General features: G+C 52.0%; 6 protein-coding genes across 6 annotated transcripts in view; 3 read left to right on the top strand and 3 right to left on the bottom strand.

The window, feature by feature from the left end:
* The window catches only part of ETH_00013885 (thioredoxin, putative), a gene marked incomplete at both ends in the record, with an annotated part of 4,248 nt that extends 3,778 nt beyond the window's left edge, over positions 1-470 (top strand). The window contains one exon of the mRNA XM_013378141.1: positions 316-470. Coding sequence (XP_013233595.1) covers positions 316-470 — 155 coding nt within the window. The remainder of the gene's footprint in view (positions 1-315) is intronic.
* A 991-nt stretch (positions 471-1,461) lies between these two features.
* On the bottom strand, positions 1,462-4,316 carry ETH_00013880 (uncharacterized protein; the record flags this gene model as incomplete). The annotated part of the gene is made up of 7 exons (XM_013378140.1): positions 1,462-1,577; positions 1,881-2,013; positions 2,313-2,399; positions 2,762-2,976; positions 3,210-3,407; positions 3,629-3,715; positions 4,163-4,316. The coding sequence occupies 7 exons, from the start codon at positions 4,314-4,316 to the stop codon at positions 1,462-1,464; spliced, it is 990 nt and encodes a 329-aa protein (XP_013233594.1).
* A 3,705-nt stretch (positions 4,317-8,021) lies between these two features.
* On the top strand, positions 8,022-9,032 carry ETH_00013875 (uncharacterized protein; the record flags this gene model as incomplete). The annotated part of the gene is made up of 1 exon (XM_013378139.1): positions 8,022-9,032. One exon carries the CDS (start codon positions 8,022-8,024, stop codon positions 9,030-9,032), a length of 1,011 nt encoding a protein of 336 aa, XP_013233593.1.
* A 1,598-nt stretch (positions 9,033-10,630) lies between these two features.
* Positions 10,631-11,770, bottom strand: ETH_00013870 (uncharacterized protein; the record flags this gene model as incomplete). The annotated part of the gene is made up of 1 exon (XM_013378138.1): positions 10,631-11,770. One exon carries the CDS (start codon positions 11,768-11,770, stop codon positions 10,631-10,633), a length of 1,140 nt encoding a protein of 379 aa, XP_013233592.1.
* A 3,064-nt stretch (positions 11,771-14,834) lies between these two features.
* Positions 14,835-15,362, top strand: ETH_00013865 (uncharacterized protein; the record flags this gene model as incomplete). The annotated part of the gene is made up of 1 exon (XM_013378137.1): positions 14,835-15,362. One exon carries the CDS (start codon positions 14,835-14,837, stop codon positions 15,360-15,362), a length of 528 nt encoding a protein of 175 aa, XP_013233591.1.
* A 1,031-nt stretch (positions 15,363-16,393) lies between these two features.
* Positions 16,394-26,309, bottom strand: ETH_00013860 (SNF2 family N-terminal domain-containing protein, putative; the record flags this gene model as incomplete). The annotated part of the gene is made up of 15 exons (XM_013378136.1): positions 16,394-16,564; positions 16,764-16,904; positions 17,023-17,229; positions 17,427-17,679; positions 17,905-18,074; positions 18,232-18,369; positions 18,536-19,025; positions 19,224-19,375; positions 19,871-20,043; positions 20,398-21,434; positions 21,628-23,154; positions 23,465-23,947; positions 24,196-24,596; positions 24,810-25,069; positions 25,259-26,309. The coding sequence occupies 15 exons, from the start codon at positions 26,307-26,309 to the stop codon at positions 16,394-16,396; spliced, it is 6,654 nt and encodes a 2,217-aa protein (XP_013233590.1).
* Between the last annotated feature and the right edge of the window lie 325 nt (positions 26,310-26,634).

The raw sequence follows: 26,634 nt of genomic DNA, 5'->3' as shown, positions 1-26,634 counted from the left end.
GTGTACGTACACCCAGCTTCGCGCTTTTAGAGCGCTTTCCGGGGTGTATGTACACCCGAGTTGCTGCGTGTTTTCAAAGCGCCTTTTTGGGGTGTACGTACACCCCAGTTGCGTGTTTTTGAATGGCGTTTTTGGGGTGTACGTACACCGGAGTTGCCGCGCGTTTCCAGCCGCTTTCCGGGGTGTACGTACACCGGAGCGGCGCTGGCAGCGGCTGGAGAGGCGTGCGGGCTGCGGTGTACGTACACCCGAACGGCGGCGGCGTCTCGCAGTTAAGCTTCATTTTCTTTTTTTTGTTTTTTTATTTGTTTGCAGATGCCCCTTCGGGCTCGAAAAGAGCAGCCTGGGGAGAGTGGGCTGTGCGGCTGGGGTCTCTTCTTTCTTTTCTTTACACTTTTCTGCTGGCGATGCTGCTGAGCGAATTCTACTACATTCCCAACAGCGGCGCCATTCTTGGCTACGGGTACTAAAGGGCTCTTTTATTCGTTTATTCTCTCCTTTTATTCCTTTCTTCTTTTCTTCTTTTCTTCTTTTGCTGCTCCGCCGCGCCGCGGCGCTGCTTCTGCGCTCAAGCGCAGACGGCCCTCTTGCGGTGTACGTACAGCTCCGTGGGGTGTACGTACAGCTCCGTGGGGTGTATGTGCAGCTCCTTGGGGTGTACATACAGCTCCTTGGGGTGTACATACAGCCCCTTGGAGTGTACTTGAGCTCCTTGGGGTGTGCGTGCAGCTCCTTGGGGTGTATATAGGGCCTCTTGGGGTGTACGAACAGCTCCTTGGGGTGTACATACAGCCCCTTGGGGTGTACGTGCAGCCCGCTAAGGCTCCTTCGGGTGTACGTACAGCCCCCTGGGGTGTACTTCCAGCTCCTTGGGGTGTACGAACAGCTCCTTGGGGTGTACAGCTCCTTGGGGTGTACGTACAGCTGAGGTCGTTGGGGTGTACGTACAGGGGGCGTTGGGGCGCGGCGGTTGTTTCGCTGCGAAGTGCGAGAGTTGTTTAGTCCTGTTTTTGTTGGAGGCGGGAGGGAGAGAGCGTGTGCTGCTCTTCTGTCTGAAAAGAAGTGAAGTCGGGAGAAGCTCTGTAGTCTGCGTGGCCCGCGGGGTGTACGTACGCTGGGTGTACGTACACCGCAGAAGCCCAGGGGCTTCGGGGGCCCCAGACTCTTCAAAACAACTAATCTTCTGCAATGAGGGAGGACCTTTGTTCAGCCTTTTGCGGCCTTTGGGAGGGCGGGAGCTGCGGTGTACAGACAGCTGTCTACGGTGTACAGACACCTGGTCTGCGGTGTACAGACACCTCAACTAGTGCACGAAAAAATGCCTAGTGGCATTAAAACAAATTAATTGCAAAATGCCTTTAGGCCCTTAAGGCCATTTAGTTCAGTTGTAAAGACTCCTTCACAACAAACGGGGCTGCTCTGCAGCAAGGGTTTAGGGTTTAGGGTTTAGGGTTTGCAGGACTAGCCCTGCAGCCCCTCCAGCAGCAAATCCAGTTTGTCTTCTATTTTACTGAGCTGCCGCGAAAGGCGTTTTTGCTGATCTTCCAATGCCGACAGACGGGCCTCAGTGTTTGTCCCTGAGTTGCAAATGGCGAATAAAAATGAAATAAAAATGAAAAAATAAAAACAAAAAGTAAAAATGAAAGAGAAGATGCAACACGCAGGCAGTGTGCGCCCAGCTGTAGTGACACCTGAACCAGCTGCGGGCGAACGGCTCTTTCTCGAATTTTAAATTTCAAAAACACTTTCTGAATGAACTGGGAAACACTTTCTTAATGAACTGGCCTTTCCGCGTGCTGCGGGGCCACCCCGAGGCCAAAATTGAATTTTAAAAGTCAATTTAAATGCAGCAATTGAAACATTTAATTTAAAAGAATTACCTTCTCCGCTGGAGCCGCCTCGCAAGGCCGAGAGACGACTTTGCAGCTTTTCAAGCTTTTCGGAATTTATCGAAAAGTTCATTTTTTGGGCTTCGCGGCTGCCGCTGGAACTGGAGCGCATGGTGGGCGAGCTCTGCAGCAGCAGCAGAAACGAAAAGGGAAAAAGTGCAACTAAAAGGCCAAAAGGGTCGAAATAAAACATGACTTTGGAGACAAAACTGCAAAGAGGAATCCCCGCCACGAAGCAACAAATAAAACAAACAAATAGAGGAAAAAAAACGAGGAAAAAGCAACAGAAAGCCACCGAAACGGAAAACGAAACGAAGAAGCAGCAAATAAAACAAACCACAGCAGCAGCTGCAGCAACTGCTGCAGCAGCTGCAGCAGCAGTTGCCGCAGCAGCTGCAGCAGGAAAACAAAAGTGCTGCTAACTTCGGCAGTTCTGGCGACGTAGTCTAGAGTTCGGAGGTTCTTGAGGTTTCCCACAGCAAAGTCCTCTTCAATCTGCTGAGACTCCTCCTGCAGGTCAAGGAAAAATTGCAGAAAAAAATTAACTCTCGAGTCCTTAAGTTGAATTAGCCACTGATAAAATGTGAAAAAAAAACAAACCGCCTTCTTGTCTGTTTAGTAAAACTAAACAGACAAGAAGGCAAAAAGAAACAAGAAGGCAGAAAAAATGAAAAAAAGTAAAAGCGAAACTGCGACTGTGCGTCGCCGAACGAATTTCAGGTGTACAGACACCTCACAACAACGGCATCGGCCGAAACGCGAAACCCGCCCGGATCTATTTAAGAAAGGCAATTTGTTCGAATTTGGTGAAGTAAATTAATTTATATTGAATAATTATTGAACAGTGTTTGCAATTTTGTTTCTGTTCTCGCCTTTGCAACCTTCATCAGCGAAGGCAGCTCGGGCTTGCTGAACCGCTCGAGGCGGCGGCAGCGCCACTTCCCCCCGAACTCCGAAAGACTGAAAAACAAAACTCCCGCAGAGTCCGTTGCTTCTTCGAGATTAACTTCGAGAGATTGAAGAGGAATGGAAAACAAAACGGGCCCCATAAAGCCTTCGCAGATCTCGATCAGACCCCCCTCCAGCTCTGCAGCAAAGTAACCAGCCGAGCCCCGCGCTGGGAGCCTTCAGCAACGCAGCAGTACCCAGCAGCTGCAGCAACTGCTGCAGCAACTGCTGCAGCACCTGCTGCAGCAGCAAGCAGAATGCAGCAAGTGACACAGCAACTGATCAAGCAGCGCGTGCCGCAGCGCGTGCTGCAGCGCGTGCAGCAGCAGCAGCAGCAGCAGCAGCAGCAGCAGCACGGGGGCCGGCGCGGACCTGCAATGGACATGCCGGTGGTGTAGACTGCTGCAGCCAAGACGATGGTGTGGCAAGAGTCGGGGACAGTCTCGAGGTCCACTGCGAGGGAGTTGGTTTTTTGGTTGAGAGAAAAACTGCCGCTGGCGTCTTCGGGGTGTTTGTAGAAAATGCAGTCCACGAAGGCGCAGGCGTTGTCGAACAGAAGGGCGAACATGTCTGTGCATGAAATGAACAAACAAACAAATTAATTAATTATTTATTCATTTATTATTTATTTACTTATTTTACTTTTTATTTGTTTGTTGTAGCTGCATGGAAAGCCACTTCGGTGTTTGTAGCTGCACTTGCGCACCGACGCGCAGTCTGCAGACACCGCCCCTGCACTGTTTTCCCAAACCCTAAACCCTAAACCCTAAACCCTAGGAGAGGGAGCGCACCAATGTCGATTCCTCCCGGGTAGGCGTCTTCATCGTAAGTGAGTCGAACGCAGATCTTCCGGAGGGCAGAAAGTTGAGAAAAAGAAACTGAAAAAATCAAAGACACACCAGAACGCCCCGCCATGCCTCACGGCCCCCACGGTGTACGTACACCTCAACTCCGCGGTGTACGTACACCCCAACACCCGCAGTGTACACACACAGCAATAAAAGCCGCACGCGGTGTACATGCACCGCAACTCCCACCTTCCCCCTTTGTCCATACACCCTATTACCCCCATTCCCGGTGTACATACACCTCAATCCCCCCCGACCTGAGGTGTACGTACACCTCAGTTATCCTCCGCGATCTGAGGCGTACCTACACCCCATCCCTCCTCCCTCTGGGGTGTACATACACCTCAGTCCCCCTCCCTCTGGGGTGTACATACACCTCAATCCCGGGTGTACATACACCTACACCTTCCCCCCCCTCGGGTGGCCATCCACCTGCATGCGCGCTCCCTGTGGGGTGTACGTACACCGCAGACTCACCGCGGCGGGTGGGAGTGACCTCGTGGCTTCTGTCGCGGACGGTGGAGCCGAGGCGGCCGTAGAAAGTGTCGCTGCGGGCGTGGGGCTGGTCGCTGGCCTCCGAGGCCCCCGACAAGTAGCCGCTGTAGCCGCTGCTCAGCCGGTGAAGCGGCATTTTCCCCTGCTGCTGCTGCTGCTGCTGCTGCTGCTGCTCTCCTCCCACGCCGGCTGCTGCAGCACGCGCCCGCTGCTGCGGCTCGCTTCTGACACCTGCTGCTGCAGCACGCTGCTGAGATCTGCTGCTGCAGCACGCTGCTGAGACCTGCTGCTGCAGCACGCTGCGGAGACCTGCTGCTGCACCTCTCTGCCTAGACCTGCTGCTGCAGGTGTCTGCCTAGACTTGCTGCTGCAGAGCACTGTCTAGCCCTGCTGCTGCAGCAGACTGCCTCGGTCCAGCTGCTGCAGCTCAGTTCGTTGGCCCAGCTGCTGCAGCAGAGCTCCCTGGCCCAGCTGCTGCAGCAGCACCTTTCTTGGGAAGGGATCTGCTGCGGGAAAAGGGCCGCCGCAGGCCCGGCTCCGCAGGCTGAGCTCTTTGTTGAGTTCCGCTGGAGCCAAGAAGGGCAGCAGAGGGGGTCTTGTGCTGAAAAGGAAAATGCGGGGGATTCAAGTTGAGCTCAGGGCTCTTTCTCGAGGCCTCTGCCCTCCCAGTCCATTCCTGGGCCTCTAAGAGTCTCGTAAAAGGATATTTGGGCTTTTAAAACTCAAGAAAAAGCGCTAAGAGCCGCTTTTGAGGCGGAAAGTGCAAAAAAGCAGTCACAGGCGTTCCACTGATCCTGCCGGCGCCCGCTGCAGACGACGAAGAAGGGCCAAACTGCCGAGCTCTAATATTGAAAAAAAAGACGAAGTTAAATGCTTTTAGTTTTTCAAATTGGGAAAAGCCAGACTCGATGAAGTGTGCGCGAAAGGCAGCAGCAGCGCGTGCCCACTGGACGGCGGCACTCTGTGACCGCTGAAGACCAGAGTCTTGAACTGGAGGGCAGGAGAAGTAATACCTCCTTTCCAGACTACTTCGTCACAAATTGTATTAATTTTCGCTATCACTGAAGCCCTGTTGCTGCCATGAAGCCGAAAAGGTGAAAAGTTCCGCTTTCAGACAGCACGCCACCACCTCGAACCAGCACTGAGGCGCTGCAGCGGCGACTTCGGGGGAAACGCCAATTTCACGCAATTTAAATCTCCCCCTCACTTCCTATTTACCTTTAAACGGGTACTATGGGCGAATTCAGCAGCGGGTATTTGCAGAAACTGCAGCCAACGCTGCTGCGGCGGCAGTCCGTGGCCTTCCCACGATGGCACACTCTGCGATTTAGATCCACGCCCACGGCCTGCAGCTTTGTTCATAAACGAAAAAGCCCAACTATAACAAAGTCCTCAGAGCTTGCTGCAGTCCGGCCAGTTTCTACTTCGCTCCCTCGCGCCTCTCTGCCGAGGTTCCGCCACAGGATGCGAATCGACGGAATAAACGGGCAAATCAGCCATTGAAAGACCACTATTTAGCTGCCAATAGGGCTTTTTTAGTGAACGCTGTAGACAGAGGAAGTGACCCTTGAGGTAGAGGCAGTTTGCAAGCTTCAGAACTGGCAGCAGTTGAGCCTGAGCTCGAGAGCCTTGTAGACCTTCACTCTATTCACTGGCTCTGCATGCGCTCCTTGGCAGATGCAAGTGGATCTTTATTGAAAACGCAGAAAGCAGCTTTCAGCCGCCGATAAACAACTATTAACTTCGCAGCAGAGCCGCTACAAGAGCCACGGAATTGCGAGCTTAGAGCAGTGGCTGCAGCCTGCAGCACACGGGCGCATGCCGCACTCTAATCGACGGAAAGCTGAAGAAAAACTAGTGCTGCAAGCTCCTCTTTGGGCAAACTAAAATTGTTGGTGTCTGGTTGCTTGGAATGGCAGCCAATGCAGTGATGTAGACGGCAAAATAGTCTGCAAATGCTGCGCAGCGTTGCCAGCCAGCAGCTGCAGCAAGAGAGGCTGAGGGAGGGCTGGTTGCATATACACGCAAAGTCGTTGGCTGTTTCCTCAGAGTTGGTCAAATGTCTTTAGAATGCTTTGCAGAAGGATATATGAGGAGCACACAGCTGCGCGACGCAAAAGTTGAATTTTCTTACAGGGTTGGCTGGCGGAATCTGGAAAATGATCACAACTCCATTCTAAACAACGCAGTAGAAAAGCAACATGCACTACGTTTATTGTTCAGAGAAATCAGTATTTATTTGTGGCTTGCAGGCCACACATTTCAGGCTTCACTCCCTGTAGCCGCGAAGCCGTATACAGGTTTCTACAGCACCTGAAGTTACTGACAGGTATCAAGTTGATGCACGGACTTCTCCCCAGCGACAGCTGCGGTGAACAGAAGAGGAATTATACGAATAAAAGACATTAAATGATGCAATAAGATGCCACTTTGCTAGTGATCTACTCGGAGAAGCAGGCCAAGCCATGGCTTGTGCAGAAGACAGCCAACTGGGGCGGCCTACAGGCGCCCAAGCATCACCAACGGCGCGTTTTTGACGCAATGTTGCAGAATAATTCATAATTTCAACCAACTTTAGAGTTATCTGAGGCAAACTGGAGGCCTCGAAGCCCTGAGAAAGTCTACCGGGCGAGGCCAGTGGGACCTCCGGCTACGGAATATTGTGTTTTCTGTGTAAGCCGTGGCGCTGCCTGAGTCTTACCTGATAGCAGCTTTTTTTGATGTCGAAGAATAGTTCTTTTGCAACTTATGGCGGCGCTGGCTCAGCCCCACAACTGGAGAGGGCTTCAAAAGAAAGCTATACATGCTCTTCTCCATTAATCTCATTTCGTTATCTTATTTTCTGCAAGCACAGCTAATGGGCTCTTGTGTTCGTTACAGAAGCTGCACGACCCAGGCCTTTGAACTGCGCGTACTGGGTGAACAAGCTCCTGCTTCTGCTGCTGCTTGCCGCGAGAAGCAGCAGCAGGGGACCCATCGAGAAGCAAATTAAGTTCTGCAATTATGAAAAGAAATACAAAAGAACCCGCAAGCTGCCGCTGTGCACCCTAATCAGTCTACGAACCTCTGGGCCAGAAACAGACTGCCTGCCCCATCGACAAAGCGGCGTTGCCAGCCCTCTGGCTGAAGCAGCTGGGGGCCTCAAGCAAACTAGAACTTTGAAAAGCTAAATTGAACTGCATCTGTTTTAAGAAGGCAGAAGAGCTTAACGAGGGCACTCAGCAGCCAAGAAAGGCCGAATCACCCCCCGCAGCAAGTAACCCCGCACTGCGTAGCCGCACTCTGGCTCGCCAAGCATGCATGCAAGGCATCTTCAAGCGACCTAGAAGATAAAGAGAAACAGTGAAATAAATCTAAAGAAGCTGCATTTCTTCGCGAGATAGTCAAGGCGCGAGACGGATCCCCGCAGCGCCCGACAAGCAGGGTGGGATCTAGGTGCACGCGCTGCCTAGACAGCGGATACGGACGTAGTTGCTCGTAAATATCTAAATGCGTTAATGCCGAGTAAGTCTGTCGAGATCTCTGTTAAAAAAGAGTTGTTTATGTTGCTTTTGCGTTGGGAGGAATCAGCACGGTCTCGGCCAGCCCCAGGAGCCGCGGCTGCGCCTCAGTAGCCTTGAAGACTGGGGCCCCGCAAAAACGCGAGATTCGAGTCAAATCTGATATTCCGTGCATATTTTTTGCAAATTTCTATTGTTATGCGCGCGTTTGGGGCCAGCTGGAGTGCCGAGGACTGCACGAGGAGTGGCGGAAGCTGCACTCGGCGGCTGCTGCGAGCGCTTGACGCAGAGTCCGCCAACGCGTTGCATGGCTGGAGTCGGGCCCCGCAGAGTTCAGCACTATGCGGCGAATGCGGGGCGTGGGCCTGTGGGTGGCCCTGGTGCTGGCAGCAGCAGCGTGGCGGCCGTGCTGCGGGTCCAGCAAGCCGCTGCAGCAGCAGCAGGGAAAGCTGCAAAGTGCAGCGGAACCGAGACGGCGGTACTCCCCCCCCCCCCTCTCGGAGCCGCGGCGCAGAGCTGCGCTGCAACTCTTCGAAAAGGTGCATCCCATGTTGACAATTCACTACAACGGATTCTCTCACCGTGGAAGTCTGGTGTGCTACGACATGTTGAACGAGCTGCGCACGGTGGAGGAGGCGCGGGCGGTGATGGACGTGGAGTTCCACTTGCTGGATCTGATGCTGGAGAAGTACAAAGTGAAGAAACACATGCGCATTGTGGACGCGAACATAGTGAAGAACATGCTCGGGATCCAGAGCCTGTTCTCGTTCAGGTTTCCCGAAGTCATTTCCAAAGTCACCCGCTTCATCAAAGACTACGACCCCATCCTCCGGGTCTTCCTGCAGCGCTACTTGCCCCACATTGAACTCCTCGTAATTGTTAATGTTCCTTCTTTCCTCGCGCCCATTCTTCCCTCCATTGCTTCCCGCATAATGGGCATTCCTTCCAGCAAGATCGCAGCCATTGCCAAGGGCAGCCAGCTCACGCGCTTCATGGACGCGAAGTACGTGCCGCGGGAGTTCGGAAACCCTGCGGGACTCAGCGTCAAACACAACGAAGAGAACTTGACGGCTTCCTGCCTCATGCTGCGGGAAATAAAAACGCATTTGGGCGAGGCTGCGCTAACGGAGGACGGCAAGGCGCTGCTGGCGCAGCACGGGCCGCGGCTGCTGGGCATGGACCCAGCAGCAGCAGCAGCATCGCCCGCGACGACGTCGACTGCAGCAGCAGCTAAGCCGCCGAAGCAAGAGGAGGCCCCCACGCATTTTTCAGTTCAGGTGGAAGAGTCTTCTTCTGCTGCGCAGCAGCAAACGAGCTACGAAGAAAGCGGCAACTTTGACGACATCGACTGACGCATAGGTCTGGCCACGAATGGGATTTTTGTCCGCAGCGCTGTGTTGTGCACTGTTTGAAATGATGCGGATGTGCTGTTTAATTCATTCAAGTCTTTTAAGACGCTGTTTCCAGCCAGCTTCGGCTTGGCGCCGTAGAACGAGCCCACCGCGAAGCAGCTGAGCCCGCAGCTGGCGGCGGCTTCAGCGCATACAGGACTTCGGTACAGCCACATTGACACCTGTCTTAGATCTGAATCTTTGTGGGGATAAATATCGACTGCTGCTTTCTCGTTGCTGGGGGCTGTCAACAGGTGCCTTTTTATTGCTCGCGGGTCGCATTCAGATTCGCCTGCACGAGGATGTACGACTGCGCTCAAGTGTGCCTGCGATTGCAGTCCTGTGCTCCTTCGCGGCTGCACTACTCGAGTGCACGCACTATAAAGATACGCAAAATGTGTATATGGAGCTCCACTCCTTCGTGGAGCGGAGCCAGCACAGCGATGTGCCCCGTTACAGTTGTTTTCCGGGCACAGCATTGGGCAGTAGACAGCACAAACCAAGGGAGACTTTTCGCAAAAAACGACGAAAACACAGTTTGTTGCGCTGAACAGATCTTGAAACATTTAATCATGGCTTCAATCTTCGACGCTTGGGGTCCGAGTTACGATGCAACTCCACTGCCGTACGACTGTAGCTTTGCAAGAGCCTAGGCGGAGTGTTCTTTAGCTTATAGAGTGCACTTTCGGATATATATTTTCTGTGAACTTGAAACATTTAATCATGGCTTCAATCTTCATGCTTGGGGTCCGAGTCACGATGCAACTCCAGTGCCGCGCCACTGTGGCTCTGCGCAAAAGCCTAGACGGAGTGTTCTTTAGCTCATAGAGTGTAGTTCCAGATATATATTTCTATGAACATCAAATAAACTGCAAGTAGACAACGCCGCAGCAACGTTTCCCTCGTCTCAATGAATTCCGGACAGACAAAAAGAATAAAAGAAAAGAGAAGCCAACAGTGATACGGTTTCCGTGGTCTTCCTATGCGTAGGAGGGGCGGGGACGTTTAAGAGTCCACACTGTAAACATACGTTCAAGTGTTTAGGCATACTGAATGGCTAGGCGAGAAGATGCTTACGGAAACGCGCAAGAGATTGCGCTGCGCGATTAGTATACTTGAGAACTTGAACAAAATATATCGAAAAGTGCACGCAAGAAGAGCCCTACGCGGTAGCGCGAGGTGATAGCTGAAGTGCAGGACTGAGTTTCCTTGTGTCTGCAGTAATTGACTATGTAGTAATACGTTAACAGCAAGTAAAGAGGATGGGTCTCGAGCATCAATTAGCAAAAGCTGTGCATTAAAAGTTCCGCATTGTTGTCGCCTGAGGCGGCTTGTACAGCCCTTCATGATGCGTCAGAAGACGCCAAACTTTGCAGAAGTGAGCTGTCGTTGAGTTCGAAACTTTGTGCGGCTAAAGCAAGGTCTACTTTGAAGGTTCGTGGGTCATGAAGTGTGCACCTGAAGCTGCAGCTGGAAGCTTTCTGCGGGCTCTTTCCTGCATGAGCGCCCGCAGCGATTCCCGCAAGTCAAAAGCCCCCAAGGGCACTTATAATCTGAAATTAAAGTGGAACTGCTTTTCCTGATTCCAGGCGCCTCTTGGAAGTGATGATCGGCTTGATGGTCTGCGGCTCGTCGGCCTGCTGGCCGGCGATTTCCTCGGCGCGCTGCTGCTCGCGAGCCACCGCCTCCTCCTGCGCCGCTGCGTCGCCTCCGTCGATCTCGCCTGCGTAGTCCTCTGCAGGGTAATAGTTGTAGTAGTACTTGAAGTCTGTGGCGTAGCTGAAGCCGGGGTGGAAGGGGGCCCCGGGAACGGGGGCCGTCATGTGGCTGAACTGCGGCACCTGCGGCATGTAGGACTTGTGTTGAAACCACGCTGGAGGGGAATCGAATTGTAAAGCTTCTGGAATGTAGTTCTGTTCAGAAGCGCTGCGACTGTGCGGGGCTGAATGAGCTTGCGAGTACGCCGCGGGCGTCATTTGCTGCGGATAACCCGCCGGATTCTCCGCGGGCGTCATTTGCTGCGGATAACCCGCCGGATTCTCGAAGTGGCACGGAGGAATGTAGCCAGCGGCCATTCCGTGGCCTTCCCAGCTCTCGGGAAAGCCTTCTACGGGAGGGGCTGGGCTTGCAAACTGCGGCTGGTAGGCGAATTGAGGTCCTGCATTTGGCTGCATCTGCATCTGACCGAAGTAGGCATTTTGTTGATACACAGGAGGAACTAAACCAACCATTGGATACATCGGCATGTGACCCCTGGACTCCCGCATTTTCATGCCGAGATACTTCTCAAGGTTGGTCCTTGTGTCTATCTGCGGCACTTGCGGCTTCGGATGCGCCACTGGTGGCATTAGCCCGCTACCTTGGGGCCGATAGGGCTCGTTAGCTGCATTTTGAGCTTGAGGCTCTTGGATTTCTGGAGGATTAGCTCTCTGCTCGCGAGAACTTGAGCCAGTGGTTGTGCCGACTAGGTTCTGAAGCAGCTTTACCGGGCCGGGCGCGTCATCAGTTGAAGGCTTTCCAAATATGTCCAGCGGTGTGAGGCCAAATATGTCTTTGAGGGAAGGTTTTTTCCTTTCTTCACCTTTTGAACTTAGCTTCGCTCCTCCGTGGTGAGCTCGCCGACGGGGATGGCCATTGAAGGCACTGTCCATTGGAATTCGCCCGATGGGCACAACGGAGCAGTCCGCCGGGTTTTTCATTTTCAAACACTTCTGCAAGGCAAATTTAAAGGGAGGCAACAAATATGTGTTCTTTTGGAAGGAAAGAAGACGCCAGTCAGCAGGGCTTCGCCAATTGGAGCAGTTGCGTGGCAGCTACCTCGGACGAATCGACGGTTGGCAGAGTGCACAGAAAAGTTCTCAGGAAAGCAAATGTGTTCCTTTACGCATTCACGCCAATATGTTCTTCGAAAAGGAGTCAAATGCACTACAAAATCTGCAACAGCGAGGTCATCGATGCAGTTCTTTCAATTGGATAGTGGGCAGCGGTCTCACGCTCGCTTCCTCACTTGACGGTTCGGGCTTGAGAAAAGCCGCAAAGAATACGTGTTTGTTTGCAGTGCCACTCATTGCTTAAATGTGAGTCATTTTTCATTTTGAAACGTACACAATTTGTGCGGCAAATCCTCACGACAACAAGTAACCAAGGAGAACAGGAGAGCTGCCCACCAGGCGCTGCCAACAGCCCTTTGATGCTCTTGTCCCTTCGGACCCTTATACTCCCTCAGTCTCAAAGTCACATATATGCATATGAAAAAATTACATGGAATCTTCCATCTAAACAAGAAATAGTTAGAAGTAGCATCGAGCTTGTGGCGGTCCAGCGGTCGTTGACCCGGGCTTGTCTGGGACGATCTTGGCCCGCGATTGAAAACCTCACATAACTCAGTACAGCCCTTACAGAACACATCTTGTTTCTAAGCAAAATGCTAGCTTTAATATACGACGCAACAAGCTTGTGCGGCAGCCACGGTGAGGCCCTGTGACGGATCGCTAGCTCGGGTCCACAGTGCCTGCTACGTAGAAACCACTGAGCTTTAGCTTCCCCAGTCTTTTAAAGACCCCATATTCATGCAATGATGAGGTAATTCGGGTGAGGCACTTCTCATGTGGCGGGCAGTGTCCTGCAACAAGTACGTGAGGCTCTCTGCAAACCTGAGAACCGATGTTCTTTTAGTAGCGTACACATATCTATGGCATGACCTATTTTATAAAGTTTTTGTATTCGGTTGAAAAATAATTCTCTTCTTAAGTTGTCTAAAGCCTCAGTGGGTGGCGCCGTTTTCAATACGGAATTGTGAAATGTGGAGCGGGCTATTTATTTAAAAGCATTGCATCGTCCAGTCTGGTTTTCTTTCGTACCAAATCACCTTTATGCCCTTTTTCATTTGTATTTTTGGATTGGTTTTTCGTCTACCACTGGACTATGCCGTAGCTGGCCTCTTTCACAGACGTCTGGGCACTGGAAACCTCACTGTGATTGTTAGCCCGCTTGCCGTCAACTCAAGGCAACGGGAACTTCGACGTTTTGTTCCTCAAGAATCAAGGAATTGCAGGAAATTGTTGCTTTGAGATGTGTGATTATCCCGTCTATTTAATTCTAGCGAGGCCGTCGTGGATTTCAGGAATGAGCAAGCTGCATTGTGGCGAAAAACTCCCCAGTTGTGCTATACAGTTTCCAAGCCTGATCGTTCCTTGGATCTGTGGGAATATATTGGTATAAAGCTCAGCTGGCCCCGTCAGTGACAGAGCCATGGTAGCTTGGCTTCCTATTGAAAAGCAAGAGTCCAGCAGCCTTGGCTTTGGCTTGGAGGCGCGGGAAGTTGTGTTTGCGGAACAGAAGTTTGGCAAGTGCATGCAGAGCACACTGCTCCCGTGCCTACTAGGTCCTATCGCGCTATCTTCTATGAAGGATTGGGTATTGTGTGATGCCTTTCGGGTGACGCAAACGAGTTCCGATCTACAGGCGGGTTTTTCTGCGAACAGGGATATTACGTTTTAGTGGCTTGTCTACACCTTGCCAAAACAAGTGGGGGCATTTCACGACAACCCCCCCTTGCAGCCACTGAAATCCAAAGATGAATATGTTCGCTCTTGCGCCTCGTAGCCGCCTGTCGCTCATTTGCACAGTGCGCTAGAAGGAGCTTTGTGAGCCGCAAACGTAGCAGAAGAGTGCCCGCAGGCTGGGGAAGAAAGCTGCCTGGTTATTGCTTTGGCAAGTCTTCTCGCCAGTCCGTGGCCTTTCTATGGGTAAATTAACACTATATTATCAAGTAAGCACTATTAGAGCGCGATGTGTATCTCAGGGCAGAAAATTCAGTGACGGCGAGTTGCGTGAGTTGCGGCGTCGGTGCACGGGAGGATTTAGCGACTACGAGGTGTACCCACTAGAACCCATGAGATGCACGGGGTTTGCTGCGGCCCTTGTTGCAGCTAGAAATCATAATTTATACAACAGCGCATTAACTTGACACACTTTGCAATTATATGGCGTTTGCAGGAAACCCTGCAAAGTGACTGCCAAGGGCTATGTTTCCAGCCCTACGCTGCCCAGCGGTGAGGATTATATGCTCCGCCACACGCAGGACATACTGGAATACTTTAGACTGAAATGAAGCTGATTAAATAGCTTCGAAAACTGAAAGAATTACAGGACCTGGCGCTCGCTAGGCAGCGTCTGGCAGATGAAGGCATGCGGTCTAAGGTAGCCTACCCGCGACTTTTCCTGTCGACTGCGTGGCCCAGACCCCCGCGCTCTGTCGATATGATACTGAAGGACTCTTAACTGTACTTATTTCATTGCAAAAAGGTCATGAAGGCAAACAAGGCTGAGAATAGCCCAGCCGTTTCCAGCTAAGTGCTGAGTTCTCCGCGAAGCTACATTTTTGAGCATCGCCGCATGGCAGGCTAACAGGTAGACCACGCGTTCCTCGTGGAGAGCCGTCGGTCTTGTTCAGTATCTGGTATCTATATAAGGTGGGCACAACCCTGGGTGCACCCACGGTGCCCACAGTTGCGCCATATGCAACAGCCACCGTTCTGAGTTTGTGTTCCCTCTCTAAGCGCCTTTGCTATCCAGGAAGCACCGACCTGGCTTTATTCCATGGACTTTTCGTGGCAGCATTATGATCCAGAAGGACTCTGCTTGCCACGCCAGCGTTGTGGAAGCTGGAAATCCAACACCACTTGCCGGCAAGCGCGTCGGGTGTATATGTAGCGCTTGCACAGTCTTTCTGAACTACCTAAGGGGTCGAACAGTTCCATAATGAGAAACCTTTATGAGCCAAACAGTGCTCCTGCACCAGAGCGGTGCAAGCCACTTTCCACAGAGTTCGCAGCTCTCACAGTGAACGAGTGCCCTGACTGCGCGCCTCCCCCAGTTGTCGTTGAGGGGAAGGTGCCCTGCCAGAGCCGCCACAAGCAGCTGGAATACAGGAGCCGCGTGTACCTGATGGACCAGTGTCCGCCTGCAGATGGTTCGAGTTTCCTAGAAGCTCCATCGGCTGTCCCTGGGAGATCCCCGTCGCACTCTTCTTCCCGAACTCGATCTCTCTCTGTCTCGCCTCCTGTAGAACGCCATCCCCACAGAGCGGGCCGCAGACTGAGGGCTTTAGGTGGTGCCGGCCACGGGGCGCGGGCGCGTTCTTTGTCGCCTGAGCCAGTGGGCCGCGTGCACTACAGGGCCAGTACAACTCAGGAAGGTCACCACCATACAGCCCGCAACCATACAGCCCGTGGCCAGGACTTGGGAACATATTCGAAGCCAAGACGGAGTGGAAGGACACGGGAGTAGAAGAGGGCCACCGTACCCTTCCAGTTGGTGCAGTTGTGTTTCAGTCTTGGTGCGAATCGCACATGCTGCTTTCGCTGTGCGTGCGTTCGCCGAACAAATGACTTTTTATGTTACTGTGCTGGGCCTGTTCCACGGGTCTTTGATCGAAGGCTTCAGACCATCAATCTTCCTTGGCGCATACCTGCCGGAAGTGGCAGCGCGAAACAAAGTTCGAGTTTATGGACGTAATGTGTGCGTCCGCGTTACAAATTGACGAAGATTTGCGGCGATGAATACATTGACAAAGACAAGTAGCGCCAAACAATTTGAACAAGTTCTAATCATGAGGTACCACCCGCTGGCAGTCGCTAGCTGAGCGGTTGCACAAATTTGACGACTGCCTGGCGCTTGCTCTTAGTTTGTTCCTTTAATTAGGCCTAGCTCAGCGACCACTCAGCATAGTTGGGGGCACCTGTTAGATGTGTTGATCAGAGAATCACACGCCATGAAGCGCGCCCGCAGTGAATCTATGGGAAGAATTGTGCCGGCAAGCAACGGAAAAGCTAATTCTGCAGACAACTTGGTGAAATGAAAACAATTCAGAGGCTTCGTTTGGCTTTGTGGGTGAATTTGGACACCACCCAATGTCTGGAGACACCAGGAAATCAACTGCAGCCCTTCAGGGTTTCTGAAACTTCCCATTAGAGGCGGCTGCTTGTAAACAAACACTGCAGATGCTAGAGGCGCCAGAACTCAAAGAGTATAAATATGGGTATGCATTTCTAGAGTGACGACCAGATGCGTCGCGCTCAAGAGCCGCCCTCGTGTGGCATGCGGCACAGGCAGAGGATCCCTTTAACCCTAAACAAAATCTTAAGGACCACGAAAAACATGAGCACCAAAGTGAATCCGCAACACAAACCAGCGCCAGTGCACGATTACGAGTCCTGTAAAAATCTGAGGCGTTCTCATTTTGTTGTGCTACTGTTGGCTTTGGCCTCTGTAGTCCATCGTCTTTGTTCCCTACTTCGGTGTACAAGCTAGAAAATTCACTAATTTTCGCCAGCATCGGCGTCGTCCTCCTCCTCGAGTTCGCTTTCCCAAGCTGCAGATATGTCACTGCCGGTGTCTTCAACTTCGTTTCCGTCTGCAGCAGAAGCGCTCTCTGTTGCCCCTCCGAGTTCTCCCTCTCTACCTTCTTCCCTTTGGCCCTCCAGCTGAGCCTGAAAGAAGCAGGGTAGACCCGACCAAGCAGACGCAGCTTGAGGCTCTACTTCATGTGCACATCCCTTGTTTAGAACACTAAGTAGCAGGCAAGTTTCTGCGCTGCTGAACGTCCTGTCACGTGGCGTGTCTAAAATACAGCAACGAGCTGACTCCAGCTTACGGCGAGACAAAAAGAACATAGCCTCGTCGTCTCACCTTAAAACGCTCTATTTGCGCGATAAGGGTATCGCTCTTATTGTCACTAAGGAATCTGACGCAATATGTAGCGAGCGCCGGCAATTCGTTTAGTGCTGCCGTCACTTCATCCACCGCATCCGGGTTTTCGTCTCTAAAATCCTGCAGAAACTCAGAGTTCACATACAACTATCCTTCAATGTGTCAGCATTAATCGAATCTAATGCGTCAATCGATATGTGGGACAGAGAGGACTCTTGCGAGAAGGCTGGCAGCTTACGTCGCTCATTTCCTGCTGGACTGTTTTCTGTTCCTTTGCTGTTTGCTTCAGGGCTGCTCTGTCCTCCACATCCTCCACTTCATCCATAGCCAGTTCATAAACGGAATTCTTTCCTCGTATGGGAGCTAGTGACGCTTGGGCTGTCTCTGTGGCAGATTCGTGAAGGACACGATCTATGTACAAGTCCTCCGTCTGCTCCTGCTTTGCCTGATATATCCGCAAGCCACAATCGAGCAAAGCAGGATAAACATGGCATGCGGCTGAGAAAATGCTTTCACGGTATACAGTAGCATGAATGAAGGATTCAAACAAATGGTTCAGTTCTTGCTACGCCTTCTTTCTATGGATGCATGTGTATTCAGCCTGCTTCGGTTTCAGGCAAAGAGTTATGCCACTAAACTCACAGTAAGAAGCTCTTTTAGTGTATTTGCATTGGAAAACCATTCCGTCTCTTGGAGGTCAGAGCCCTTCTGGTCGCCAACTTCAAGTCTACCCAACTTTTTCGCCGCATTTGTTGTGGTGAAAGAGCCCTGGTCTACGACAATTTCGTCAAGAAGTCGTTTCTGAAGCTGCTTCCGCCAAATGTTTTCTTCGATCGTATGTGCGCAGACCAGGCGGTAAATATGCACATCTCGCGTTTGCCCGATTCGATGGCACCTGCGAGTTGCACGGTGCAAAAAACGACTTAGGAAGGTAGTTAATCACACCCGCTCAACTGCCGCTCTCATTGCACTCCTACTAGAAATGAAGCCACAGAAAGGCTGCCCAGATGAACTTTGCTTTTGACTAAATCCATGGACCTGCAGTCCTACGCAAAATTTGCCGCCGTTCCTGTGATTCTACGTGTGGATTTTGGCACTTGATTCGCTCCTGTAATCTTACCGATCCATAGCCTGTCTATCCATAGCTGGGTTCCAGTCAGTATCATAAAAAATGACCGTGTCTGCACCTGTGAGGTTGATGCCTACGCCCCCAGCACGAGTTGACGAAATGAACAGGAAGATGCGCGGATTTGTGTTGAACTGGTTGACAAGACGCTGACGATTCTCAACCTGTCACCGCCCAGCCACGCAAAACACTGCCTTTGTTATAAATGGTAAGCGGTTGCACGCACCCGCTGGAAAGCACACTGCTCACTGCTCATTACATTGACTAGAACAATGTTGCTTGTAGAAGTGAGCAGATGACAGGTGCTGCCTCCTTTCGTACCTTCGTGGAGCCATCTAGTCGCAGATAGGCAAAGCCTTGATAGTTAATCCAAGATTCTAAAATGTCTAGCATCCGACTAAATTGAGTAAAGATGATGCAGCGATGACCCCCTCCTCGAAGCTTGTGAAGTAGCTCAGCCTGCAAAGTCAGTCAAGCACAAAAGACTGCAAAGCAGAGCGTTCTTATTCTGCGGTTTGCAAAAGCGCTCCGTCAATTTTCGCCATTTGAACCCCCCAAGTGGTTGTACATTGTGCTTCAGCCTTGACTTAATCACTTCACGATTCATAGGCATTCCTACACTTACCAGGGCGATTAGCTTCCCGCAGTCATCCTGAATGAGCTGCTTTGGAGGGAAAATACACTCCATTCGTGCCAGTGTCTCTCTCACGCTAGAGTCTATTTCGCTGTGCGAGCAGTGGATAAAGCTTTGGGGTTTAGAAGGGCCAGCAAGGAGTTCATTGTAATAATCGTTCTCAGGACAAAGCGCTGGCCGGGAGCCCGTGACACAGTAGCAAGCAGGAACATGCATCAAATGCCGGCCCAGAACAACTCCTGTATCGTCGTCGGCAGTGGCCTTCTGCAACTGTGCAGTGTACGCCGCGCGGAAGTCCACAGCCGTGGATATGTTCTCTTGCGCTCCATGTGCAGAACCCCATCTTAGTCCGTAGGTGGGTGGGTGCTCCCGACGCAAAATTGGCTCTCTCAGTCTACAACCCTCTAACAGCGTGAAGGCAGCCGTTTCCAGGGTGTGAAGAGAAGACGCCCGCGCAGTCTGACCTCCAGCACCCCTTAAGCTGTGAGATAAACAAATTTCGCAGAAGTATGCATAGTTGAGTAGGGGACGAAAGAACCCCTAGGCAACTAGTTCGGGAAAATACTAATGGAAATGGGTAAAGGCACAACTCTCTTGTGAAGAAGCAACGACAAAAGTAAGTGCAAATTTTCATTGACTAAATCACACAGGCTAAGCGTAGAGGGGGGAAAAGACGTACTATACACGAGGTGGCTGCGTGCGGACCCTAGGCCAGCAGACGCAGGTGACAACACTGAGAAGCGGTATGAGACGTCGGCAAACCTCAGACGGGGTCGGGAAAAGGGAGGAACTGTAGGACGTCAAGCGAAAGTAGTCTTCAGTAGATCGTATCTGAATTGAAATTTATCGCATCGCGGAGTTAGAACTCTGGAGCGTTGGCAAAACACTTCACTTCAGGTCACGAGAGGAAAACGCCGCAAGTTGCACGGGCCAAGAGGCGAAAAACTGCAACTGCGGCCGTTTTTTTTTCAGTACAGGGGCATGCTTGCTTGCTATGTACAGGGGCACGCTTGCATGCTATGCATAAAATATACGTGAACGTATTTATCCCTATGTGCCGCTATAGGTCTTTTTACATGCCTTTCTTATCCGTGGACGTGGAAAATACATGTACAAACGCTAAAGAGCAAATGAACAGGACACGGCGCCAATATTGTGTAGGAGGACCTTGGAAATTGGTTAAAATGTAGGAAACGTTTCTGCCTAAAAGGCACCCTTCAGAATGAATGCACGACTGAGACAAGAGTTACTGCATCCAGGAGCGTTACACTTTAACCTACAAGAACACGAAGGATAGAAATGCGCTTGCTATGAGGTAGTGCTCACCTGATTGTACACATAAAAAGGCGGATATGTGGCACCACGACGAACCATTTCCCGGATAAACCGGCGGCCGTCTGCCCCTAGATGGATTCCGGGAGAGAGCTGACTCATGAAATGAAGGTAACAAAGAAAGCGAAAGCGACCCGCCTCCCCAGCCTTTCGAGAGGCAGCTGCATCTAAGCAAAAACAGAAGCACACAGCCCACAACCCAGCAACAGCATGCTATGCTGACTGGCAGATGCCAAATTTAGCAAGACACAATGGCTCACATGCATGCGAAGTTCACACTACATGCTTCGCTAGAGAGCAAAAAGTCTCAAGACACAGCTGTTAGCAGGAATATGTGAAGCACTGTTTCCCTTCACAACGAGAGCAGATAGCACTGGTGCCAGCAACTATTACTGTCAGATTCTGCGTGCTGGTTTCTTTATGGATGTATGGAAGCGACTGCATGCCGCTGCTTTTGCACTGCTGGCTATCGGGCGGGGAAGGCGGTCTGGCGTGCTGAAAAATATTAGAAAGCAATTCACCTTTGAGCTGTCTCTGGCACCAGGGGCGCTGTCTTGCTGCCCGCGCTGCGGCACTCGCCATGCCGTTTTCTGGCAATCTCTTGGGCATTACAGGAAGCCCAGTTAGCCGGTCGTAAGTCCTTTGCAACAGATAGTGCCAGCGGCTCCTAACAGCTCGCGAAGATGGGACTGAGGCTCCCTGGCCTATTCCGCTTCCTTCAAAGGCAGCTTCTGCAGCTGTCAGTTGCCAGACTCCCCCTCCAACTGATGTACTCACACCGCTGTCTTGCGGTGTTAGGTCATCATCTCCGCTGAGCTCCAGGGAAACCTGGCAGTGCAGGAATTTGAGAGGCAAAGGCAGCACGTCATCTAGAGGCTGTTCCGCTTCTTCCATCTCACGCTGTTTCGCCCGCATTACACCGCTTATGTCAGGAATGCTTGCAGGACCAAATGCCCCTCCTAAAAACCAACTGCCATCAATCAAGCCTTTGGGGCCCCACTGAAGCAACTGCTGGCATTGTTGTGCCTCCTCTTGGGATCTCCATGAAGCAAAGCCCGTCAAATCACCTGGAGAAGCAGTGCTCCCAGCTTCGGCGTTGTGCGTGTGTTGATCATCTTGCTGCAAGTGCTTTATCCCAATGTCACACGAGTCATGGCCTGTCCACTGCCCACTCTGTGGGACGCTCGCTGCCTGATGCTGGGTGGGAGCTCCTGCAGCTGCTACCTCTGCTCCGGCTTGCTCCGTAATTGCCGCTTGATGCCCATTCGGAAGAATTGGCATGTATGTCGGGGGTGGTATATCCTTGACAGATAAACAAAATGGGTCTTTCAGAACTTTCAGGTCGAAGGCAGCGAGAAACGCCTCTGCTTGCGCTTCATTTTCCCTGTCCGTGTTGCTACGATTGGAAATGTCAGAAGCCGCTTCCGATTCAGGAAAGGCTGGAAGGGAACCAAAAAGAGGCCTCAAGGAACCTGAGAGCTCCTCTGCCGCCAGCTCCGCCCACTTGCTGCAATGTGCCTCTCTCAGCAACATCGACGTTAGTGGCCCCGTCAAGCGCCTGCAAAACACGATGTAGCAGCGGCACGTCTGCCAAGTTCTCATGACACATCTATATACACACAGATATCTGCCAAGAGCGAGCAAATCTTGTTACGCGCTTGGCAACGGAAACAAAAGTATAACTCCCACTAACAGCCTCTCAAGAAAACACACTGGGCTCGTGAACATTCATGGTAAGATCCTCCGCTTACTGGATCACCCCGTCTGGTGAAAGGCACCAGGGCTCCTGCAGCCAAAGGCAGACTGCTGCTGGAATAGTTCTGTCTAATGTGCCAAACTCCTCGGTCCCCAAAGGTGTTCTGGTTGGCCTGGCCTCAAATAGATCCGGATGGTTGCAGACCTTGCGAAGCTGCATTAAAGCGTTCATCATGCCTCTGTATTGTTGCTGTTCCAGTGTCCCCTGGACGGCTCGCGATCCAAGAAATTCGTCATAGAGGCAGCGCTGCCTGCGGGTTAGCTCGCATTTGATTACATGTTCATACTTGCTGGGCATCTGCTTTTCCACATCCTTCTTGAGTCTCCTTAAAATGTAAGGGCGGAGGACTTGGTGGAGCTTCGCCACCAACCTCTGGTGTCTCTGCACCCTCGACTGTTCTATGGCCGCTGTCAGTGGGCTGTCAAACCATTCTTTGAAGTTTTCGTGGGATGAGAAGAGAGTGGGCATAAGAAAGTGCATAAGAGACCACAGCTCTAGCAAATGATTCTGTAGTGGCGTTCCCGTGAGGAGCAGCCGATGCTGGGAGTTGAAAGTTAAAAGGGTCTGCCACCTCTTTGAGCTGAAGTTCTTGATGTTCTGAGCTTCGTCAAGGACCATAGAGTACCACTCTCTCCTTTTTAGGATAGCTGCGTCCTTTACCGCAGTCGCATAACTCACAATACACACATTGAAGGCATGCCTGCGAGTCCACCCTTGTCTCTTCCTCTGCCTCTCAGCAGCAGAGCCGTAGTACAGCAGCACGCGAAATCCAGGAAGAAACTTCTTAAACTCCATTTCCCAATTCTCAAGCACACTTGTGGGAACGACAACCAGGTGAGGGCCCCAAATGCCCATCTCCAATGCCATCTTCGCTAAAAGGGCAATTGTTTGGATTGTCTTCCCCAGACCCATCTCATCCGCTAAAATGCAATTAGCTCCTGCGCGGTGCAAGCGAAAGAGCCAGTCAACGCCTTCAGCCTGGTATTCTCTTAATCGCGCGCGGATAAGCCGTGATAATGGAAGCGGCTTGAAGTCTGGTTGATGCGGCTGCAGCTGCTGCGACTGATTCGGCTGCTGCTGAGGCGGTTCCTGCTCTTCATATTTCACTGAACGTCCCTGCCGGTTTTTCTTAGCCTTCCCTTTTAGGTTGTCAGGTGCAGGCACTGCATTCCCGGAGGATGAAAGTCCTGGGGCTTGTGCCTCAGGCTTGGCCTCTGGCTTCTGCGGCTGCTGCAGGTGCTTTTGCTGCAGCTTGTGGCGTGGTGAGGCTAATGCCTCATTCGCCTCGAATTTCACAGCCTCCCCAAGTCGATGTTTCTTAGAAGACTGTGGCTTCTCAGACTCCTCGTTCGGCCTCTCGCGTTTGCACTGCTTCAGCTGCTGCGACTCCTCAAGTGCTTGTGCTGCATCTGAATTGCCCTCAGCTTCTGAGTCGGCGCCAGACTCACTCTCCTCCTGTTCCGCGCTCACGTCCCTATCTCGCCGTCTCAAGAACTCTTGCATTGATGAGAAGCCATAGCTCCTGCGAAACAAAACCAGAAAAGTTGCCGATCCTCTCGATGCACAGGTGGACTACCTGGTTGGAAAAAAGGGTAAAGGTCCGAATGGGCCACTTCTCAAGACGCGTTTACCTAAGGCTATAATGTCGTTGCGTTTAGTTAAGAAGGCGAGAGGCCAAAATTGTTGGCCTCTCGCCTTCTTAACTAAACGCAATGACATTATAGCCTTACTTTTAACTACTGAATCTCCAGCCCGCTCTCCGCAACCAAACACTGAGTTCCAGCAAGGGCTTCTACGGCTACGGGTGCCTAGGTCTGCGAAGGCGAGCTTACTTCAGAACTTCACTTAAAGGAATCTCTGCATCGTTCACGAGATCGTCCGCTCCTGCGTCGGACTGACTGTCACTTGAAGGCATCTCTTCGTCCAGCTTTGCATCTTCTTCTTCCCTTTCAGCTATGAGGGCTTGAAGCCTCTCGCCACCTTCAGGAGACTCTTCTTCTTCCTCCTGTTTCTGTTGCTCTTGTTCCTGCTGCTGTTTCTGTTGTTCTGCAAACTGCTGCAGCACACGGCGGCTGGCAGCCCGACGGGGCCTACTACTTGCCGTTGTCTTCTGTGGGCTGGGTGGCTCTGGCGGAGCCTCAGGCTCTTCATTTCCAGCCGTGCTGCTGTCAGCGTCGTCCTGCGTGGCTACTGCTTCTGTCGGCGCTGTTTCCTGCTCGACTTCTGAAGAAGTCGATGGCCCACTTTCCTCTTGACTACTATGGGCCTCTCTGCCCTTTACGCGGAAGTCAGCTACGCTTGCATAGCCGTAACGCCTGATTAGCAGTTTCGCACAGCAAGTGTTTGCAAACAGGGCAACTGGCATGAGCAGCAGCAAAGTGACGGAGCTTGGATATATGCAACGAAAGCCAGGGAGGTCCGAAAGAAAAGGACGTCACAACTGGGTGTGGAGATCGGCAGCAGGGAGAACACGGCCTACTAACAGTTTAGCCAAGGAAGGCCACACACGAATGGAAGCGATAAAACATGTAATGGGACGTGCGAGAATGACAATACACCGCACTTCAGCAGCTCTTCCAGCGGCTCTTCGGCTTCCTTCATGAGATCCCCCGCTTCATCATTGTCTTGCCCATCAAATGCTCCTCCTTCTAGGTCTTCTTCTCGCTCAAGCTCAGCATCAAGCTCCATGTCCTCCGCCTCTTGCTGCTCAGCTTGCTCTCCTGACGCATCAAAATCATCATCTTCATCTGCTGCTGCTCCTGCTGCAGTGGAGGACTGTTCTTCTGCGTCAGGTCCCTTTTTATCGTTAGTACTTCTTGTGGGCTCCTTCACGCCACGGGGTGACTGCGGTCGCCGACGCGGCGTAAGCTGCTGTGGCTGTTCATCCTGTTCTTGCGGCTGCTGTATCTCATCCTGTTCCGTGCTGGCTATTTCATCCAAAGATGCGCCACAGGCTCCCCCATCCTAGCACATGCAATCACAAACATGCTGCGCTGCTAAGCATACAACCCAGAAACACGTCTATTTTGAGTCTCCCACAGTACTGCATATGCGGCTGCTTCTACGGAGTCACTGCAGCCTAACGGCGACACAAAAAGAACAGAGCCAACTCAGAAAGCATTTGTCAGTTCGTCACTTCAAATAGAAGGAACTGATAAGATGACGAAATAAATGTACCCGTCGGATGCCTCCTGCAATAGCCTTTGACACCCTCAGAGCTCTCTTGACAAATCTATCGAAATTCTTCTCCTTCTGCTGCTGTAGTTGAGACTGAAGAGTCCTCTTCTGGTCTTCCCAGACTATGTGCTCAACCTTGCCCCAAAACGAAGAAACGGCGCCACTTAAAACTTTCGCTTGCTGCCTCCCCATACGCTCCAGCTCTTCTTGGCGCTGATCCCGTCGTTTCGCGTGATTTTCCACATGGCGTTTGCACAAGCCTGCAGATGTAGCAAACAGTAGCTGCAGCATCGGGCTTTCTACTCTGCTGCTGCTGCTGTCAACGTAAAAGGAATAGCAGCGCCGGCACCATACAGCATCGCTTGAAGAAACAGTAGTTGAAAGAAGCTGCAGCTACACCAAAATCAGGCGAGGGAGTCTGGAAAGACACTTCAGTCTCAGAAATTTACCTGCGAAGTTCCGAAAGCCCTTCCTTTTCTCTTTATGCTCGTCGCTGACCAGGTCCTGAAACGTTGCCATTTCGGACATAATGGTGTCCCCGTGAAGGGGCAGCTGCTGTTGCTGCTGTAGCACAGCAGCAACATCAGCTCCTGCAGCAGCAGCAGAAACTGCAGCCTCCAAGCACGGTGCGCCGCACAGACACTTGGGAGGGTCCTTCTGCTGCTGCAAAGGGGCGCCTTTCCCCATAAGCAAGTGAACTCGGCTCAGCTCCTGCTGCAGCCTCTGTAGCTCGGACACTACAGCTGCCTCCTTCTCCCCCGCCTCTGTGACATATCTTCCTCCAAGACGACGCAAAAAAGCACGCATGTCTGTCTTCCTGGGGTGCAGTGCAGCAGCAGCAGCAGCAGAGCCTGAAAGAGGGGCCGGCGGCTCGTCGGTAGCATCGGGGGCCACCTGTCGATCCCCAAGGGGAGGCGCCACCTTCTCACTAGTATCTACAACTATATCATGCCAATATCTTTTGCTCTTCTGCTGAACCTGCTGTGGTTCGTGCGCTTGTGGAAGCTGCTGCTGCTCCTGGGGAAGCCCATGGGATTCCACAGAAACTGGGGGGTTGACAATCTGTTCCACATGCTGCTGATGCTGCTGCTGAAGTGCTTGCATTTGCTGCTGTTCCTGCTGCTGCAGTGCAGCGTGCTGGTGGAGCAGCTGCCGCTGCTGCTGCATTTTCTGCTGTTGCCGCATCTGCTGCTGGATGTGCATCTGCTGCTGCATCTGCAAATGGTGTTGCTGGTGTTGCGTATTTTGCTGCATCTGCTGTTGCTCTTGCAGCTGTTGCAGAAACAAAAGTGATTGGTCATTCTGCAGGACAGCTTCCTGAGGAGGTCTGGCCGCCGGGAACCCATACTGGTGCTGCAGTTGTTGCTGTAGTTGCCGCTGGAGTTGTTGCTGCTGCAGTTGCTGCTGCTGCAGCCGTTGCTGCTGCAGGTGCTGCTGCCACAAAGCCTGTGTTTCTGCACTCCCCGATAAGTGCTGTTGGTTCTGCTGCGGCTGCTGCATGGCTCCACTGTGCGGCCAGCCGCTGGCCCTCTGAAGACAGCAGCATGCGGCGTCGAGGGCCCTGTGCCCTTAGCTCTTATTGAGCGGAATGCTTCTCTCCAAAAATTTTTTGGGAGTCACTTAGCGGTTAAAAAAAGACCTGATATAATGAACGTTCAATCGGCGGAGGGGCTGTCCTGACAACGGAGAGCAGGGCGCCCTAAGGGAATACTCTTTTAACAAGATTGCGTTCGAAATTCCCAGAAAAAAGAAAGCCGAGCTCTCCTGCAGCAAAATAAGGCTTCAAAGACTTAGGACTGTAGAAGGGTTTGTGTGGAGCTCGGCT

This window comes from Eimeria tenella, genomic scaffold, assembly GCF_000499545.2.
Source record: "Eimeria tenella Houghton genomic scaffold, Eth_scaff74, whole genome shotgun sequence".
Classification (NCBI taxonomy): domain Eukaryota; phylum Apicomplexa; class Conoidasida; order Eucoccidiorida; family Eimeriidae; genus Eimeria; species Eimeria tenella.
This window is presented reverse-complemented; position numbering and strand designations above follow the sequence as displayed.